We start from the raw sequence: 18,686 nt of genomic DNA, 5'->3' as shown, positions 1-18,686 counted from the left end.
AGTAGCCCGTGTGCTATTGTGAGTGCTTGTGTGTGTGTGGTGCCGAAGCTCGGCCTCTATGGATATACTAATTTGCTCCTTGCTCCTTGTCCATAACCTCCCAAGATTCGTTCGCCTTGATACCCCCCTTTCTCGCCGGTATTTTGTTCACACGCAAACTGTCCTATCCCAACGCCCAAGAAATGCAGACTGCGCCAATTCCACCCTTCCGAAGACACGCCTCAAGAAATCACTCGATGCTCATTCGCATCAGACCGTCGTTGGTATCAACCATGCCCTGGAATCCAACGCGTCCTTTGTTCCCGTTCACTACCCGGCCGTTGGCGTTGGCGCCGCTACCGGGCGTGCCGCCTCCAAGGCTTCCCGACTCGCTCGGCGCGCCACTGCCGCCCCTATCGCCGCTGTTGCTGCCGGGCCGCGATCCCCAGGGCGCCACGTCGCGTTGCATGGGGCTCTGCATAATGGGCGAGTTGTGCACGCTCATGCCTGGGCTTACTGCCCGGCGCTTGAGGCTGACGGGGTCGTAGTCGTCCTCCCGCCTGCGCTTGCTGTTAATCCGCCGTGTGATTTCCGCTGCGCTGGGTGCCGGTTGCGGGCCTTGGGCGAGGAGAGGAGTATCCCCCTTTTGAGACTCCCCGCTGCTTGCGGCCATAGCAAAACCAGCCGTAGGGCCGAGTGACGGGGAGTCCATGCAAATGTCTTCGCTCATTCCTGACGATGAGCCGCGAGGGAGTCCCCCGTTAGGCGGGGGCGGCGTTGTGCGAGCACCGCCGATACTGCTAGACTCGGAGAAGGTATCCCAGAACTTGGTGCCCTTTGAATTCTTCAAGGCTTGTTGCTTAAAGCTGCCCGAGAGATTGAGGGCCGAGTCGGTGATCATGCTTTCCGGTATGTCGTCGAGGGATTGGTCTTGGTTCCCTAGGTTGGGCGACGAGTGGGTAGTAGCGGGAGGAACGGTCTGTTGACGAGGTGCTCCGAGATCGACGTCACTCTCTCGCACTTGACGGACGACTTCGGCCTCTCTTTGGGTTTCCGTCTCGACTGGCGCACCTTCCTCGAATAAAGCCGCCCTGATACGAGCAAAGTTCTTCGTCTTGGGTAGCAGATTTCTACGCTGCGTAACCACCCGTCTCATTACTGTTGGGCGCTGCCCATCACGACTGGGAGTCGAGAGTAGACCGTCGATATTATCACCTCGCTCTTCCTCGCTCCCAGAGATATGTAACTGGTTGGCCTGCCAGCTAATGCTCTCCCTACGTGAATGTGCCGACATGTCCTTGGGCACGTTGTTTGGCGGCGACTTTGAGACACCGGCATTTGTGCTAGGACTGAATCCTAGACCCAGTGGCAGTTTGTGTTTCTTTTTTGGCTGCTTCCTTTGCCGCTGCCTATGCTGGAAGCTCATCAGACTGTTCATTGCCGGAGAGCCTCCCCAGGGCGCCATCATGGGATGTGTGCCCAAGGGCGCGGCGGTCTTGTTGGCTTGCGGTGTACCAATGTACGGCTCGTCCATATCCTCATCCATAAGATCATCGTCGTCGGAGTCGGAAGAAGAATCTGACCCAATCTGATTCGCGCTGCCCAGGGAGCTCGACACCGTCATGCGCTCGTGGTTGCCCATCATGGACCACAACGAGTTGGTGGTTTGCTCGGCCTGTCCGTAGTCGTTGCTCCTGCGTCCTGGGATATTCATGCCCCTTCCTCCGATCGTAGGCGAGGAGTCGGGTGAGGACTCGGCGAGTGTTGAGTGGTGCAGGCTGGTGGCAGCGCGTGAGAAGTCGAGGCCACGAGAGCGACGAGGTAGGATATTTGTTGGGCTCGCATAGATCTGCGAGTGGTCGAGCTTCGGTGATAGCGGCGCGGGCTTCGTAAATGCGGTGGACGAGTTGGATGCAGGGGAGGCAGGGTCGCGGTTCGCGGGCATCTGCAGCGAGAGACCACGGAGGGGAAATTCGGTTCGGTGAGGGGTTACGGGTGTGGTGGCCGTGTCTCTGATGTGGTTATCGTCCTTGGATGCCTGGCGACCATCCGCAATGTGCGGTGAAGGAGTGAGCTTGGAAGGAGTTCCTCCTCCATCAGACATGGAGCGCGTCTTGGACAAGGGCGAGCGGCCCAGGCGTTGTGGAGTATTGAGGGCGTTTACGGGAACGTCGGCGTCCTTATCGTCGTCCACGATGGCAGACTCAAAGTCCATGTCCCTCAGATCCATGGTTCTGTCCATGGCGGAAGGCAGTGAGGTTTCAAACTGTCGAGGTAGTCGCGAGAGCCAGATTCACGGAGCGATCTAGGATTTATTGTAAGTGACGCTTGATGTTCGGCAACGTTAAGTGGGTAGTGGACCAGGTGGTTTGGGTCTAGTCGTCGTTTGGGGGCTGGTTCTGGCGGGGATCGCGATTAAGGCTTTGGCGATGTCATTGAGATATTGGTTGTAACATGCGGAGTTGCAAATGGCATTGTTGAATGTCGCAAGACCATTTGAAGCGCTCTTTGTACGTTTGATGTCGACGCAAAGGAGGCTGGAGTAGTAGTAATGATAGCTCGAGCAGCCACCTCTCAAGGTTGTCGTAGATGGGTCGAGGTTGAATTGGAGTTTGGTTGACGAGCGAGCGCAGCGGGTAGGCGGGCAGTGCAGTTGGCAGGCGGGCGGACGTTGGAGAGGTCAAAGTACCTACCGTCCATACTCTGACTACATAGGTACTTAGCAATGTACCTTACCTCAAGGTGCTGTGGGATAACCTTTCCGGTTGGATGCGGCCAGGCTTGCCAGGGTTGGAAAGTGAAAACGCAGTAGGCGCCATGAACAGCGAACCGTGTTGAGCCGTCTGAGGCTCATTTGCAGGCTTCCCCTTGCGGGGAAATCAGAGGTATCACCGCACCCAACTTTGCTGCTGTCGGTACTTTGCAGTTCCAAGGTACCTCAGCACTGCCCATTTGTTTCGTCGATCCACAACGGCATTTCCATTTCCATTTTCATTCCCATTCTCATTCACTCACATTCCCGTCACTCACTCACTCACTCAAACAGGTGTTTTCTGGCTCCCGCCTGCACTTCCCCACACTAGTCCCGAACCGAAACGTCATGGGAGACGAAAGCTTAAAATAGCAGAGACCTTTGGTCATTGCTCACTTCTGCCAGCCTTAGGTCTCGTTGGCTTTCTGATGGTTGAGTGTTTGATGGGTGATGAGCTGATTGTGTCTGGTCGCACTTCGGTACCTCCGGCCAAGGTGGAATTCAGGGCCATGTTTCAAGGGAGAGAACCATAACAACCTTTTTTTGACGTCTGACTTCGACGTGTGAATGAAGCTCTTCACTCATTGCGCAACTTGTCAGAAAGGTGGCAGATGAGTTGCAGAATAATCAGCCGCTCAGCCCCTTCTGCCTCTACCTCTATCTCCTATGACTACTACTATCACTTCCACTGCTATTTCTCGCTGGTCCTTAAGTATACTCTGTGTATTACTTACGCGCTGACCGGCGGATCGTTCCATCACCCACTTGAGGCTAATCATCTGGCGAAGCTATCTCCATAGCATTCGCGATGTTGTGTCAATAGCTCGTCGCAGGATCAACCATCACTGTCGTCATGGCTGCCATTCCTCATTCATGCCTCCAATGTACTCAGCCGGCAGGTTAGCGCGATCTCTGTCACTTGAGAAGCTATCTCTTGCTATCTGTATGATAGAGAACTCCACCAGTGTATTCGTCTACCGTGTGCTTCGGGCAGATCTCAGGCTCCCTCATAAGACGCCTACTGCGCCGCCACCTAACCCTGCCACCTAGCTAAGGTAGATTCACAACACCTTACCGGCCTTGAGGACTTGGCCATCAAAAGAAGGTTCTTTGGCCCAAACCTTCTATGGTATTGATGGAGATAAGGCTGAGTTGAATGTTGGCTGGCGTGAGCCTTACTCTTTCTACTATATACATGTATATGTACAAGGTGACAAAAGGCGGGCAGCAAAGTCTTCTCGAACACACTCAACAGCAACCACTCGACATTTTCTACAACATGGCCGTGATGTTAGTAATGTCTCACTTGATCCGGCCAAGGCGAAACCGATTATGGGAGGAAAAGTGTCGTCTTCTCGAAGAGGCCCCTGAGGGCCCTTTTGAGTACATGGTGCGCGAACATTTACCAGAAACACAGAGCACCACTCACCCATGTCGGAAAAAACCTCTGAAATCAGCCAAGGCGTGGTTTCGACGATTAATTGGCGCTATCCGACTCCGTCGAAAGAGGAAAGACGCATACCAAGGTCCAGGCCTCGATCAAGTCATGCCAACCGGGTTACTCCTCGGCATCTCCGCTTATCTCACCATAGTCGACCGCGCAGTCCTATCTCTGACGAGCAAGAGAATGTGGGCCATGTTCGGACATGACAACTGGCTGCTGAGCCTACCGTCTCATAAGAAGCTCGAGCTGCTGTCGTTGCTAGAGAGGGACGTCAGCGAGGACGAGATTGGCAACATCCTCTGCAGGCCCTGTCAGATCTTCCATGACCCTGATCTATCCTGGCCCAGCAGCAAAAGCGCCAACGACAGAGAGTATAATCGCCCCTGTCGTCAGGAACCCGCAAATCCGCGACAGAGGCTGCTATCGCCCTATCTTCACCGTTCTTATCACTTCAACTTGTTCAAGAATACTGAGGCTTATAGGCGTTCTAAAGAGAGCCCGTATGATGTCGATCAATTGTATCTAGTCGAGTTGCCTACTTCTTATGGACACGAGAATGAAAAGGCAGAGGTTGTACAAACCATGACCTGCCGTGCTTCCAAAGACGGCGAACTGATCGTCAAGACCGTTACGGACCTTTCCGCGGACAAGGATGACGTCCATTACCTTTACCAAATATTGGCTTGGAACAATCTCACCCCATGTTGCGGGCATGTGGACTGGGAAGCGGTTTATCCTTTCATATTCCAGCAGAATATGCAGTATCCTACCGACCCTAAGGAGGCCGCGATCTACGGCCAACTCCTAGCACGCGATGATCTGATGAGGATACGCGATATCTGGAATCCGGCTGTGGAGCCACAGCTCTCATTAGGCAACGAGAGGATGAATGCCTGTGCCTTTTGTTACACCAACTACACGTACGAATGGAGGGATGTAGAGAAAAGCCGAATTGTACGGCTTATTTCATATAAGAATCTTGGAAAGGGTGAGGACGTGAACGATGCGAAGTGGGCATCGCATTTCAATTACAGAGCCTATCTCGAGAGCGGTGTGATTCGCCGGAACTGGTGGGACGGGTTTCACTCAACATACGCTTGGGATGAACCGGACGAGAGTGAGAGAAAGGCACAGACGGGGAGAGCCTGATTGCGGCTTCTCACTACGATTACCTCACGAGGATGGCGGAAAGATGAAGCATGTCAAGAGAAGCTTCGAGGTAATCCTTGGACTCCCGATCGAGGCTGATTATGGGTAGGGCGCTCAATTTGATCAAGATACATGCCTGCCAAAGAAAGCAAAGTCTGCGGTAGAGATACTGTATCTCAAGGCTGGAATCGCATCACATATCAATATTATGGCGGCGTAACGCTGTTTAGTCTTGAGTCATAGCACGCGCAATTGGCATTTGAATTCACCCATCTGGTATGAGTTCCTGTGAGGTATGAATGACTGCCACGGATGTAAGCTCGAATCAGTAACGCTTGTGGAGGTCATACTGATTGATCCTGGCACGGCTAATATCAGAAAAGTCATTCTGACTGACAAAAGAGTTCACCCCCTCGGTGCCGATTTGGGGGCTACATCTCTTGGTGCTCATGCTGGGAAATTTTGGTGCTCAAGCTGGGATTCGAACTCGGGTATGCGCTGAGCCTGTCGTCGAGTAGGCTGGTTGGCGAATTGATTGTTGACCATTAACCACTCCACCACCCAGCCAGTTTGACCTGACCCGTCGACCTAGACGGGCGCCTGCTGGCTGGTGACAGGAATGGCCACAGAGGGGTATATGAAGGCTTGTTGTGTGGTTATTCAGGTTGTGTATTCGAATCCGGTGGAAACCTGGATGGTTCAGGGGGAAGTCACGTCTTGGAGGAAAGTCCTCCATCGTGAGTCACGCACTACCTGCCTTACCATGGCAATACACAGTCAGCAAGAGACCAGATACTGACCCTGTGCCTGATATCGCTGCTACATCTGCCTCAGAATACGACAGTATGGTACTTGCCGTCACGTACGTTCTCTCAAGACCACCTTCCCCTTAATGATCAAGACAGATAGACCATAGCGCCTCCCAGGCGTATCTCAATTTTCGCGCTGGAAGAGTCTCGACCACCTGGAATTCTTCCTTACTTGCCTTACCTTCCAGTGATGTTCCCTTCCATCTCGAAAGCCTCTTCGACTTTTGTCAAGACGCGCTAAAGATTACGGAATAAGAGCTTCAACTTCCCTTCTTGATCGTGAATTCCGCTCATAAAGCCATGCCCTCTTCCTTCCTCTCGCCTTAGGCAAGGGACCTTCCGTACGACTCTCTCCTGCCAAAGTATAACGCCCGTTCATCTCAAGTAGGCAAGAGGACCCCGAGCTCATGCAAACAAAAGCTTGTCTATCAGAGCCCCGGTATGCTCCTCCTTGTGTCAACATAACCTCTTCTCTCCAAGCCAACAACCAATCCAAAAGCTGAATATACTTCTTCGACGTCTTTTCTTCCCTCCTTACAGTACTACCAAGAGTCCCGTGCATATTGCAATCGGAATACTCGAGGCGATACAATGGCCGGACAACAGCCACTACTCCCTACTTATCAACCCGCAAGAGGGCGCCTATTCGACCTATTAACAAAATCCCTCCTCTCCAAGCCGATGACCAGTCACATATTCAACACTCAAACTTCAAGCTAAATAAGATGGCACCCCAAGAACCATTTCTCCCCATCGCCGAGGCCCGAAAGGGCCATCCCTATTCAACGTTTCGTGCTCGCAGCACCACCACTACCACCGGCCCTGTACCGCCCAGTCCCCAATCTCCACCTCGAGGATGACCCCAAGACACCTCAAGAATCCCGGTAGCCATTGGGAGCAATACGGCTCGCACCAACAGCAGCAGCAGCAGCAGCAGACGGAGGGTCCCCCGGACGAGCCCGCCATTGGCGCCGCTCAGGAGCAACAGCAGCAGCAGTGTCGCTGAGACGGAACCAGAAGGGCCTACAAGGGCTGGTTTTCAAGTGCTCTCTGTAGCACTGGTCATAAGATACGTTCTGACCGGAGCCGTTGTGCTCTGCCGGCTAGACCTTTGCCGGAGAAATCACCAGGACCGCCTCTAGAAGAGGCAAATGGTTGCAACCGCGGTGCCGATTGTTTTCTTGGTGATTTTAATCACCATGCAAGCCGGGTGCTGGATGGTTTGGGGGAGATGAAGGTGCATGTTAGTGGCATACTGGGAGCCGGAGTGCTTTTCGGGTTGTAGTGGTAGTAGTGATAAACCGCCGTGCCTATGGGCACATTTCCGTGGTCTTTTGCGGGCGGGAGGAAAGTAGGGGAAGGCGTTGTTATGTACCAAGCTATAGACCTTCGAGAAGAGAACCTTCATAACGTAGCGTAGAGGTCATATATAAAAAGGTTTATAAGATAATCCTCTCTTAACTCTCTTACCTTCTTGCTTATTACTACTTTACGTTATTCTAAGTATATTCTATAAAGAATAATAAGAACAATAAGAATAAGTATAAATTAGATGTGCCTTATAAATCCTTTTAGAATACGTATAAGTAAAGGGGTTGTGTAAGTAGAGGGCTCTGGTTGACTTACATTCCGTCGCTCTTTCTTGCCGAGGGGCACGCTGCCACGAAATTTCCCCTTCGGACGGCCCGAACAATTGGAAAATGAGATCAACGGGGGTAGAGCAAACTATCATATATATTTGAGAAAGCTATAGCGGGTTTTTGATAGGTTGCCGGTTTCAGGACTTCCAAATAGCCTCATTGCACGTCACGCCATCCTGCTTCCATTCGTGACATTCGCGATAAACGGCTCCTTGTCAGTTGCTCACGAGGCGAAACGGAGGGAATGACAGCATTCAAGTTCTCTCCAGGTGATAAGAAAGGCTTTTGAGAATCTCAGACGGCGGCCTGTCACGCAAGAAGAGAAAGGGCAGAGAGAATCGAGATGCGACTGTGTACTGGGCCTAGGCCAGAATACCACTATAATGTACAAACTGGGGCGACTCCCCTAGTGGGAGATCCAAACCCGTTCCACGCGGATTGATTTCATGTCAAATCCGCGTCTTAAAGCAGACAGCCAAAAGAGAAAAGCGAAACCCAGCCCGATTCCATCTGCCTCAAACTAACGAGCTCATCACGGTCCGTCATCGCCGAAGATGTTGTCAATCAATATCTGCCGATTCTCCCTTGTTCTTCTTCATCGGAATTCTGGTGCTAGATACCCAGAACCTTGAAGAGCTCGGCTCTCTCTTCTGGGTCGCCCAGGCTTGGGTCCATCGCGGCGAACCAGTTGAATTTGACATAGTCCTGATGGCCGAGCTCCCGAGCTGCGCCGACCATGATGTCACGCGTCATCGGCATAGACTTATTCCACCGCTTAGCGATTTCGATCATCGGGACAGCGTCTCCTGCGTCCTCGGGGTGCGCCATGAGCCACTGCGCGACCGCCGACAACAGTATGCCCTCTTCCCGGACCTCGTCGCTTGTCAAGAGATTCCATGGTCGCCAGCAGCGCGGATAGTAGTTGTAGCCGGCGCCGATGTAGAACCGCAGGATCTCGAACGCACAGATTGTACGGAGAGGGCCTTGGATACGGTCGTCAATGGCAGCCTCCGCCTCCGCGTTGCTCGCGTATGCCCCGAGGTTCCGCGTCTCGATCCACGGGTCCAGAGATTTCTGTGTTTGCAGCAGCTTCCAGTGCACTTTCTCTTCCTGACCAGGGCGCCAGAGGCGGCCGATTACTTGGCATTGTAGGCCAAAGTTTGGGCAGTTCTCCACCACCACGCCGTTGTGGCAGGCATTGTGATAATTGACGCCAGACGCGGCCAGTAGAGGAGAAGTCACCAATGCACGCACTGTAGAGTTGGGATCGTTGAAATCCGCAAGCATCCGGTCGCGTTCAGTCTGGGTATGAGTGGAGCGGACGTATAGAGTTTCAATACCGCACAAAGTGAGTACGGCGCTCAGTATCCTATTGTCTTATTAGTGGGTGCCGTTGTAGGAAAGCGATCTGGGCTGAAGTGACGCCACTTGAGACTGATAAAAAATGCTCCGAAAAAGAAAGATTTATCAAAGTCAACCGGCGTCACTTGGGTGGGAAATGGACTTACATAGCGGTCAACGGGCTAATAGTGTAGAACAGGCATCGCTCGCCCTTGTTGGAGAGCTCGAAGGCGTACTTGAAGCACCAAGCCATTTTAGGTGACCTGGAGATGGCGTACCGAGCAAGGGTAACGGTGTCTCTCGGACATGCATAATGCAAGTCGATTCGGGTAGCAAGGTAATAGTACTGCAGGCAGTAGGTGGCATCCATGGGGATTACGTCGTTCATCTTTGCGGCAGCGGAGCCGTCCATTGTTGCTGGCGCCAGGCGCCTCGAAGGGTCACTCAACGCCGCAAAGCAGAGATTCGTACTGACGAGCGACGCGTTCCGCATCGCTGCGATGTTGATGCGAGATGTGGTGTGGTCGTTGATCTCCTCGGCCCCGCCCTCGGTAGAAGTGAGGCTGCTCACGGGTTGCAGCAACATATCATTTGTGTATCTGCTGATAAACTTCTCCAAGGACTTGACATCTCCTCGGCTTTCATGCGCTAGCTCGATGGTCTGGACGTCGCAGGGCGGCATATCCTCTCCTAGGCAGGTCTGCGAGCCGTCGGGTAGGGTGATTGGCGTCAACATCCCTCTCCGGACCTGGCACATGGCCAGGGCATGTTTGACGGCCGTCGAGGTGAACTCGACACTCCACTTCGTATTCCTTCCATGGCGCAGGAAGTTCTGGGGATTCAAGAGGTAAATCGGGATTCCGTTTTCCATTGCCGCGCGGTAGTCTTTGCGTCTATCCTCCTGGAATGTACTCAGTGAGTAACCCATGTCGCCACCTTCCTTCGCCTGTGCGAAGGCCTCCTCGGTCGTTGTCACGAGCGTGTTGAACTGAACGCCTAATCGAGCCATCTCCCTGTGGTCACGCTTTTTGAAAGCTTCAATGAACTGGTCGGTATAGATGATCTCAAGGGCAGAGTCTGAGTTAGCAGGTGCTGATCTGCATCCAAAGGCATTCTCCCAGAATGCCAACAGATATCCGTGTAAGTCACGAATTCCACTGACCGTCGGCGTAGCAGTCAAGAGCCAAAAGAACTCCTTTTTAAACTTTGCGCAGATGATCCACGGTAGCGAGTGAGGCTTCCTCATGATGTGGCCCTCGTCGGCAATGAATCCGAAGAGGTCAACCTCACACGGGAGGTCAAAGTGCGCGTTTCTCGTTCTTCGACCGTCCCGGCTGCGCGATGACTTTCCGCTGCTGGTGTTCTGCTCGTTGGAGTTCCCAAAGTCGTCTTCAAACTTCGCGGCGACTTCCTCCTCAACCTGATCCGACTCTTCGCCGTAGACGTTAACTTGAGACTGATGATCACTCGGGATCAAGCGACAGTTGTTGGCCGTGTAAGTCATCAGAATGATGTTGTTCGCCGTCTCCGGCTTCGCCTCTTCCGACTTGAACCTCTGCATGAGCGCCACAAAGTCTTCTTGGGAGCCAATTGTGTTCTTTTGGCGGTTCCTGGGCGCCGTATGCCTCTCCTGGTAAAACACGTGGACTCGGAACAAGTGGTAGAACTTGTCCACGATCACCGAATACGTTTGGTCTAGCATGGAGGCGGGCACAACGATCGCCGAGGGCTTGTAGGTTGCTGACGGGTCATTCTTCTTAGTCGCCTTGTGCCGGGCAATCGCCTCCGCTAGGGCGAATAAAGCCGTGGCTGTCTTGCCAGTATCGCATTCGTTGGCGAGAATGGCGGCGCGAACCGGGTGCGAGAGCTGAGCGAGGAGCCATGCGATGTCTATAGAGGTTAGTCGCGGGCTCGGCAAAAGCAATCCAAGTCGGAAGAGGAAGGCGAAGCGGCGCCGCTTGAGCTTCAAAGGAAGGACAAAGGGGGCTTCTGCAAAGCTCAAACAGCAACAGTTTATAGACTTACCGATGATTTGATGCGGCTTGAGACAGGAATCGGGCTGATCGGGTGAGAGTGGGCAATTATTCCATGTTGCTCCCTTAGGAGCAACCAGAAGCTCCGACACGATTCTTATCAAGTCGTTGTCTTGGGGAAGATTCTCGCCCATGAGGCGGCGGGACTCCGCGAGCCCCACGGCGTCGGGATCAAATTGCAGGGCGCCGCCGGGATTGTGCACTTCAGCGGCATCGTAGGCCGGCGTGTTGCGTTCTGCTGCCAACGCATGTCGGATTGCCTCGTCACCCTCCCCTTTTGAAATCGCAAGCAGGCGTGTGTCCTTCGCGAGGGTTTCGCCAGCGCGTTCATACTCTTTCTCATTGGCGATGGTTTCCGCAACATCCAAGAGGAAGTCTAGTTCGACTTTCGTAAGCTCGCTCCTACGAAGCGCTGCGGCCTTCTCGTTGATCGTGGAGGTGGTTTTCCGGGCTGGCCGAAACATCCCCAATATCAGATGCTGCTGGTCGGCCCGGATGGACCGACGGAGGGTCTCTGCTTCGGCATCGGCGAGTGCCGGCGAGTAGATCTTATTGTAGTGGTCCAGCTCGTCCTGCATGCTCATTCTCTCCAGGTCGTTCTGGAATCTCACGTGCCGTTCTTCCTCGGTGTCCTCATCGGAGCCTTGATCGGAAGTGTAATCCGCCGGTGCGACGAGCTCCTCTAGGCTGAGCGATGTCAGTGCCATCATGCTGTCGTAGGTGAGAGCTTCAGACTCTTCCACCGCGGCCTCTTCTGCATTGTAGTAGCCCGCCCAGCTCACATCTTCTGGGACCCTAGCTGCCCGCTTGTCCCATGACATGGGTTCATGGGTGCGGCGACGATATAAGAACATCGACACCGTGTAATATGCTCTGGTCCAGTCCTCGTGGGAATATCCCCACGCAAAGTGTTCATTGTCCTTGGACAGAGCTGGCGCATTCTTATTACCCTTCCACTCCTTGAAGATGTTCGGGAAGTGTATCATGACGGCCCACATCGCCATGACAAAGCTGAGTTCCTAGTCAACTTTGTCATAATCGATGGGCTCCATGAAGCTCTTCTTCGAGAACGCAAACTCCGGCATTCTCATCACTACCAGGCTGGGATATGCCTCGACGGACTTGTTTTGAAGGGTCTGATGCGTTTCCTCCGAATCGAGCCTCAAGATCTCCTGGAAGATGTTGTTCTTGCGGGGCTGTTGCGGCGGCTTGAAGAATCCCTTGGCGTTCAGCGGATCCTTGCCTTCGGCCTTGAGCTTGCGAGCGTATGATTTGATCCACGGGTAATGAAAGTGTTGGAGGACGCGAGAAACTTGGTCTTGTCAGCAACTGACCACATACTGCGAGCGACACAAAGTGGTATCGCTTGAGACTTGGAGAAGTGACGAAAATGGGGTTTTATAAAACTCAAACGGCGCCACCTCAGGGAAAATCTACTTACCACCTGTCTCCAAGAACTCGTGTAAGTCATAGGTCTCTCTGAATCGAAGGTACGGGCGGAGGAAGTTCCCGCGGGAATTGGTGTAGGTGTTGGTTTCCATGAGGACGCGCGCACCCGGCAACATATTCGCGACCGGGCGCTTAGCAGTGTTGTTGCCGGCGTCGTGATACTCCTTGATGAGAGCCTCGCGGCTCAAAGCGAGCTTTCCAGTCGGCGGATAGTCACGGAGGCTGTAGACACCCTTGGAAACGAAATCCTTTGAGCGGAACTTGTGACTAGGAGGCAGGCCCAAAGACCACGATTTCTTTGATTGCTGTGCCGCCTCCAGCTCCTTCTTCTGCAACTTGGCAGCCTTGGTGGATTTATCAGGCGGGGCGAGGCCGAAGGGCCAGTCGGGCAAGACACGGGACCATTCAGGTATCACGCCCAAGATCACATCGGGATGGTCCTTGCCAGCGATGTCGCCGCGATTGAAAGATTGGTCGTTGTCAATCTCGTCGTCAAAGTCACTGCCATCCATGTCATCGGCCTCTTCGAACTCGCTGTCATTCTCATGGTCATTTCCGGTGCCTTGCATGGTGATATCTCCGTCATCCACGGTGTCGAACTCTTCATGATCGTGGGTCATCTTCGTCTTCTGCTTCTTCATCCTATCAGACTTGCCGGTGGTCGGAGTCTCATCGGAGGAACGGCGCTTGCCACCGGTATGTGAACCCATGTTCGCGATTGGGACCGGTATGGGATCTGTCGGGGTTGCGGAGCGGTTGCTGCCTCGGGTGTAATGGTGATATTCAAGTCTGCAATGCGCATCAAATGTTAATCAGAATGAGCTGAAGTGGCACCGCTTGAGATTTATGTAAGTAATTTACTCACTGAGCTCTCTGCTTTTATGAAAGCTGGCGCGGGATATTGGCTGGAGTGCAGGCTTTTATAAAAGTGTGCGCGCGGAAATTGATTGCGATGAGAAGAGATGTCTGGGAAGGATTGGGGGTAGCTTACACCAGAGGAAAAAGAGGCCTTTTATAAGTGCCGGATTACAAGTCTGAGATGCAATGAGGCCTTCCCACCAAACCACCAGGCACCAACAATACCAAGAAACCTCTGACTTAGATGTCTCTCATGTTTAGGATATCGTTGCGAGATATTTGGTGTAACGACACGTCTGATGCGGAGAAAATTATGTGCGATCCTCAATGCTGTGACTAAACTTATTACCTTAGCCGGTGTTGACCACTTGGGCCATGACCTGCAACGGCATCAAAGGCATCAGGTAATGCATCTCAAGCATCGAGGCAACCAGAGTCTCGGAGAAATCAACTCCGGTAGTTAATCTAGTCAAGACATAAGAGATAAGATACCAGTGAGTGCTTGACAGTTTGTCGGGCCCGGGATTTCCGAATAGCCTCATCCGGCATGTGGGGGCCGGCCGTCGTAACGGCCCCTCCCGTCGCCGTGTCCCGTTCCTTACCTCAACCTGCAACGGCGTTGAAGGCGTTATGTAATACAACTTACACATCAGGGGAGACGACTAGAGTCCCGGCGCAATCCATCACCTCACGGCTTACCCTGGTCGAGTCCGGTTCCACGAAGGAAGGACACCCAGGTCCGTCCGGTCCTACGGCCGACCAAAGTCCCATTTCGTGAATCATCAATGGACCAGAGACGCGGCGGTCGGACAGATTATGAGCCGCAAGCGATTCATCGGCCGAACGCACGGTGTGAGTCAACTTAAGCACTTGTGTACAGCAGCTGCAAGTGCAAGGATCGCCGTGACTCTCGGAGCCGTCTATGGGCCTTTGGTCTACGGGCCTCTACACCAAACTCTGCAAGAATGGGTTCAGCCGCAGCCAGGTGTTTGCGGTGTTGGTCGGCGCCCGCTAGGGAGTAGCGCACCAAGGAGACGGGAGATGAGCAAAGGTCTGAGCGGTTTGCTGGATGCGCGCTTGGAGTCTTGACGTCGTAAATCCAAAAAGAGGCTTTTTGGCTTATGAAATCAAAGTGCGAGGGCCGAAGGCGTCGGCTCACATTTGAACCAATCACGGGCGCTAATTACAGTGGATGACCCACCCCGCGTAAGTCGGACAAGTTTTCCCTCCGACCACCGAGATGGGCCGACCGACTGGGCTGGAATTCCTGGAATTCGTCTGGATTTTCCGGTCTTTAGATTCTCTTAGATCCATCATCCATGGACCGTGGTCTACGCAGTAGCACTCTTGATCCACTGCCACATGGAGTCTGCTGCAGCCGTCGTAAACCGTAAAATAAGGTAGGGAGGATAGGTACCTACTACCAGGACTTTGTGCTCGGAGTGACCCCTGCCCCTGGCCCGATATCCCTCCGCCCTCCCTCCGGCACTGACACACACCACACGCGATTGAAGCTCACGTAACTATGGTGACGAAGGGCGTTCCTGTTCCTCCTTCGGACATTTTCTTCTTTTTTGCCAATTTCGATGACCACAGTTTGCAGCGTGTCTAGGCCGAGTGACTCGTTTCCCCAATTCTCTCCTCCCCATCCCACCCACTCAAACGCAGACAAGCTCACGCTAAGGTATCCCACCTAGTGTAGTTTTACCTACTTTGCTTACCTACCTTACATGACAACTGTGTATCCAAAGTATGGAGCACACAAAGAAAAGATACCTTGTCTTACTACCTTACCTATGCATTGAACAGGGGGAAGCTTGGGCGTTTGGCTGGGCCATCCCTGGGGCTTACGAGTGTTCAAATCGGGTTGGGGTCTGCGATGGTGCAGTCTTACCCGATGGGATGCTGCAGCTGAGAAATTTCACGATCTCAGATGTCATTCAGGATGATTTACTAGTGTACCTAACCTTACCTGACCTGATCTTACCTCGCAAGCGCGAGTATCAGCCCGCCTCATCGGATGGATACATAAAACCTGCCCTGCCTGCCGCACACCTTTTCACATGCGTCTCTTGCCTCTTCTGTATCATCCAGGGTCCTCCTTCCCTTTCTTTCTTCCCTCACCCTTAGGTTAGGTTTGTAAAAGAATAATATCGACGTCTTCCCTACCTCTCTACTCTACAGCTACGAAGAACATAGACATCACCGGTTGAACCAGTGTACAAGCCAATCTGCCTTCGAGCAAAACAACGACAACAAGAGTTTTCATCACAACCTACACCATCGCCATGGGCTCCAAACACCCCGACGAGAAGCTCGGTGACACCACCTCAGCCGATCCCTCCATCTCCACCGAGAAACACCACGTTCACGATGACCCCAACATGCCCGAGACCTACGAGAAGCAGGGCCCCTCGCACACGACCGGCGACGACGACATCGTCTACCCATCCGGCCTCAAAGTCGTCCTCATCCTCATCTCCCTCTGCCTCGCCGTTTTTCTCGTCGCCCTCGACCAGACCATCATCGCCCCGGCCCTCGGCACAATCACAGCAGAGTACGGCAGCGTCAAGGATATCGGCTGGTATGGCGCATCCTACCTCCTGACCACGACGGCCCTGCAGCCAATGTACGGCACAATCTACAAGCTCTTTAGCATCAAGTACGCCTACCTCACTGCCATCGCCATCTTCGAGATCGGCTCCCTCGTTTGCGCTCTTGCGCCAACCTCCACTGCCTTTATCGTTGGTCGCGCCATTGCTGGTATTGGTACGGCGGGTCTGTTCTCCGGATCCATCGTCATCCTTAGTTACACCATGCCTCTCGAGAAGCGACCCCTGGCATTCGGTCTTATTGGGGGCATGTGGGGTGTTGCTTCGGTTGCTGGGCCTCTGCTGGGTGGTGTCTTTACCGAGAAGGCGACCTGGCGGTGGTGTTTCTACATCAACCTCCCCATCGGCGGCATTGCCATGCTCTTCATCTTCTTCCTCCTCACCATCAGCCGGAAGAACAACCCGAACGGGGACTCTCTCATGAAGCGCATCATGCAGCTCGACCTCATCGGAACGGCCATCTTCCTGCCCGCCATCGTCTGCCTCATTCTCGCTCTCCAGTGGGGTGGCGCCGAGTACCCCTGGAACAGCTCCAAGATTATCGGACTCTTTGTTGGGTTCGCGCTCATGATTATCGTCTTTATTGGCATCCAGCTGTGGCAGGGCGATAAGGGAACGCTACCTCCCAAGCTGTTCAAGAACCGCAACGTCGTTTGCGCCATGCTGTTTGCCTGCTTCTTTGGTGCTGCATTCTTCCCGCTCCTCTACTATCTGTGTAAGTACCTCCCTTACTCCTATCTCTGCATGAGATTTTATATCAACTACATTTGAGAACCATCACACTAACAGATTGCAGCTCTCTACTTCCAGGCAATCCAAGGAGTCAGCGCCGTCCAAGCCGGCATCAAGATTCTGCCCCTTCTCCTCGCCACCGTCGTCGCATCCATTGCTAGTGGCGCTCTGATCTCCATTGTTGGCTACTACAGCGCCATCATCCTGCCATCTCTGGTCCTCTTCGCCGTTGGCTCAGGCATGATCACCACCTTTGACCTCGACACGCCCATGCGCGAGTGGTTCGGATACCAGGTGCTCGCGGGTCTCGGCATCGGCGCAGGTTTCCAAATTGGTGTGCTCGTCGTCCAGACGGTCTTGCCCCAGGAGGAGGTGCCCGTCGCGACGGCCTGCGTGCAGTTCTTCCAGTCCTTTGGCGGCGCCATCATGATTGCCGTCGCCCAGACACTGTTCCAGACGGGTCTCATTAACGGAGTCACCAAGAACGCTCCGGATATCAACCCCCAGATCTTCATCAACGCCGGCGCTGACCAAGTCCGCAACATCTTGACGCAGATGGGGCGTGCTGATGCCATTGACGTGGTCCTCGAGGCCTACATGGATGGACTCAGGCACACCTTCTATGTCACTGTTGCCTGCGCGTGTGCTGCTTTCGTTGCCTGCCTGGGCCTGCAATGGAAGAGCGTCAAGAAGGAGGGAAAGGGTGGTGCTGCTGCTGTTGCTGTCTGAGATTTTCACTGTCTTGTACGATACGAAGGAAATGGTTACATGAGATTTAGAGGATACCCGGTTTAGAACCCTGCTCTACTTAGACTAGAAATTGTAATGTCGATTGTCAATGTGTTTGAACGTCATTGTCCGGGTCCAAGTGACTGACTGATAAGGGACTGAATGCGACCAGTTACTGGTGTAAAGATTGGACATACGGGTCCAAAGACCATGAGCAAAAAACGTAAGGAAAAATCAGGTCCTTCACGCGGAATCGAACAAAAAACCAAACGTCGGATCAAATGGTCGAAGGGACTGAGATCCACACTCGGATCTTCCCCCATGAATCCCTCGACCATTTCACCCGAAGCGCTTAGTGAAAGGAACTGAGGTGAAGGATCTGAAGTATGGCACGGTGCTCTCACCTGAACATTGTCACCAGGCTGCCATCCACGAGGTAGTAATGGTATTTGTGCCATCGGCGTTTCTACTTTGGCTTGTGTAGTCGACCTAATGACAGAGTATATAGCTAGAATTAACCATGGCTTTCGAACATTGATTGGTTTGTTTAGAACCCCGCTCTACTTAGACTAGAAATTGTAATGTCGGATTGTTATTGTGTATGGATGTAAACTTCTGGACGTAATTGATACGCTCTAATATGCTTTCATATGACAAAATCAAGAGTGGGCGAGGCCTGTATTAGACATGCGGGTCCTGAAAAGTGGTGTCATGGATGGCTTTTTGGCTATTCGGGCCTCATCAAAGATGATGCGCTGCTAGATGCAGTTGTATGACTTGAGATAGGACTTGACCTCCTATCGAGAGATGTAGACGTTAATCTTCTCGGACTCGGTCTCGTCTACGTACTTGTTCTCGTTAACGTAATCGATGTTGACGATAGGACGGTTATTCTAGAGGTCATACCTATGGATCTTGCCGGTATGGTCATGCAGCTCGAGACTAAGTCCGGCGCGCTTGATCTGCCTGCCATATTTGCGGTCCGTGAAGCGGATGCCCACATGCATTTGATGTGTGAGGCGACGGGTAGCGGTGTTGGGAGTGGTAAAGGTCACTCTCCAAGTGAAAATTGTGCTCTCATACGGTGCTATGTAGCTCTCTCATTATGGATATATCCCCTAACTACAGTTGGCGGTCCTCCGAGATGTTTTTAATAGTG

The 18,686-nt window shown here is 53.1% G+C and overlaps 4 protein-coding genes across 4 annotated transcripts; 1 reads left to right on the top strand and 3 right to left on the bottom strand.

Moving 5' to 3' along the window:
• Window positions 1-5: 5 nt before the first annotated feature.
• On the bottom strand, window positions 6-2,637 carry HER10_EVM0003562 (uncharacterized protein). Its single transcript, XM_035473235.1, has one exon. The coding sequence runs from the start codon at window positions 2,219-2,221 to the stop codon at window positions 230-232; it is 1,992 nt and encodes a 663-aa protein (XP_035329101.1). The 5' UTR covers window positions 2,222-2,637; the 3' UTR covers window positions 6-229.
• Window positions 2,638-8,385: 5,748 nt separating this feature from the next.
• HER10_EVM0012139 (uncharacterized protein) lies at window positions 8,386-12,151 on the bottom strand (the record flags this gene model as incomplete). Its single annotated transcript, XM_035481540.1, has 3 exons — window positions 8,386-9,142; window positions 9,282-11,004; window positions 11,140-12,151. The coding sequence occupies 3 exons, from the start codon at window positions 12,149-12,151 to the stop codon at window positions 8,386-8,388; spliced, it is 3,492 nt and encodes a 1,163-aa protein (XP_035330180.1).
• Window positions 12,152-12,166: 15 nt separating this feature from the next.
• Window positions 12,167-13,306, bottom strand: HER10_EVM0008483 (uncharacterized protein; the record flags this gene model as incomplete). Its single annotated transcript, XM_035478001.1, has 2 exons — window positions 12,167-12,459; window positions 12,589-13,306. 2 exons carry the CDS (start codon window positions 13,304-13,306, stop codon window positions 12,167-12,169), a joined length of 1,011 nt encoding a protein of 336 aa, XP_035329742.1.
• A 2,229-nt stretch (window positions 13,307-15,535) lies between these two features.
• Window positions 15,536-17,587, top strand: HER10_EVM0007271 (major facilitator superfamily transporter). Its single transcript, XM_035476830.1, has 2 exons — window positions 15,536-16,781; window positions 16,863-17,587. The coding sequence occupies exons 1-2, from the start codon at window positions 15,743-15,745 to the stop codon at window positions 17,525-17,527; spliced, it is 1,704 nt and encodes a 567-aa protein (XP_035329585.1). The 5' UTR covers window positions 15,536-15,742; the 3' UTR covers window positions 17,528-17,587.
• The last annotated feature ends 1,099 nt before the right edge of the window (window positions 17,588-18,686 follow it).

This window comes from Colletotrichum scovillei (genome assembly GCF_011075155.1).
Source record: "Colletotrichum scovillei strain TJNH1 chromosome Unknown Contig00009, whole genome shotgun sequence".
NCBI lineage: Eukaryota > Fungi > Ascomycota > Sordariomycetes > Glomerellales > Glomerellaceae > Colletotrichum > Colletotrichum scovillei.
This window is presented reverse-complemented; position numbering and strand designations above follow the sequence as displayed.

Coding starts and splice junctions, on each gene's coding strand:
- HER10_EVM0003562 (XM_035473235.1), bottom strand. CDS start 2,221: ATGGACAGAACCATGGATCTGAGGGACATGGACTTTGAGTCTGCCATC.
- HER10_EVM0007271 (XM_035476830.1), top strand. CDS start 15,743: ATGGGCTCCAAACACCCCGACGAGAAGCTCGGTGACACCACCTCAGCC. Junction 16,782..16,862: donor CCCGCTCCTCTACTATCTGT/GTAAGTACCTCC, acceptor AACAGATTGCAG/CTCTCTACTTCCAGGCAATC.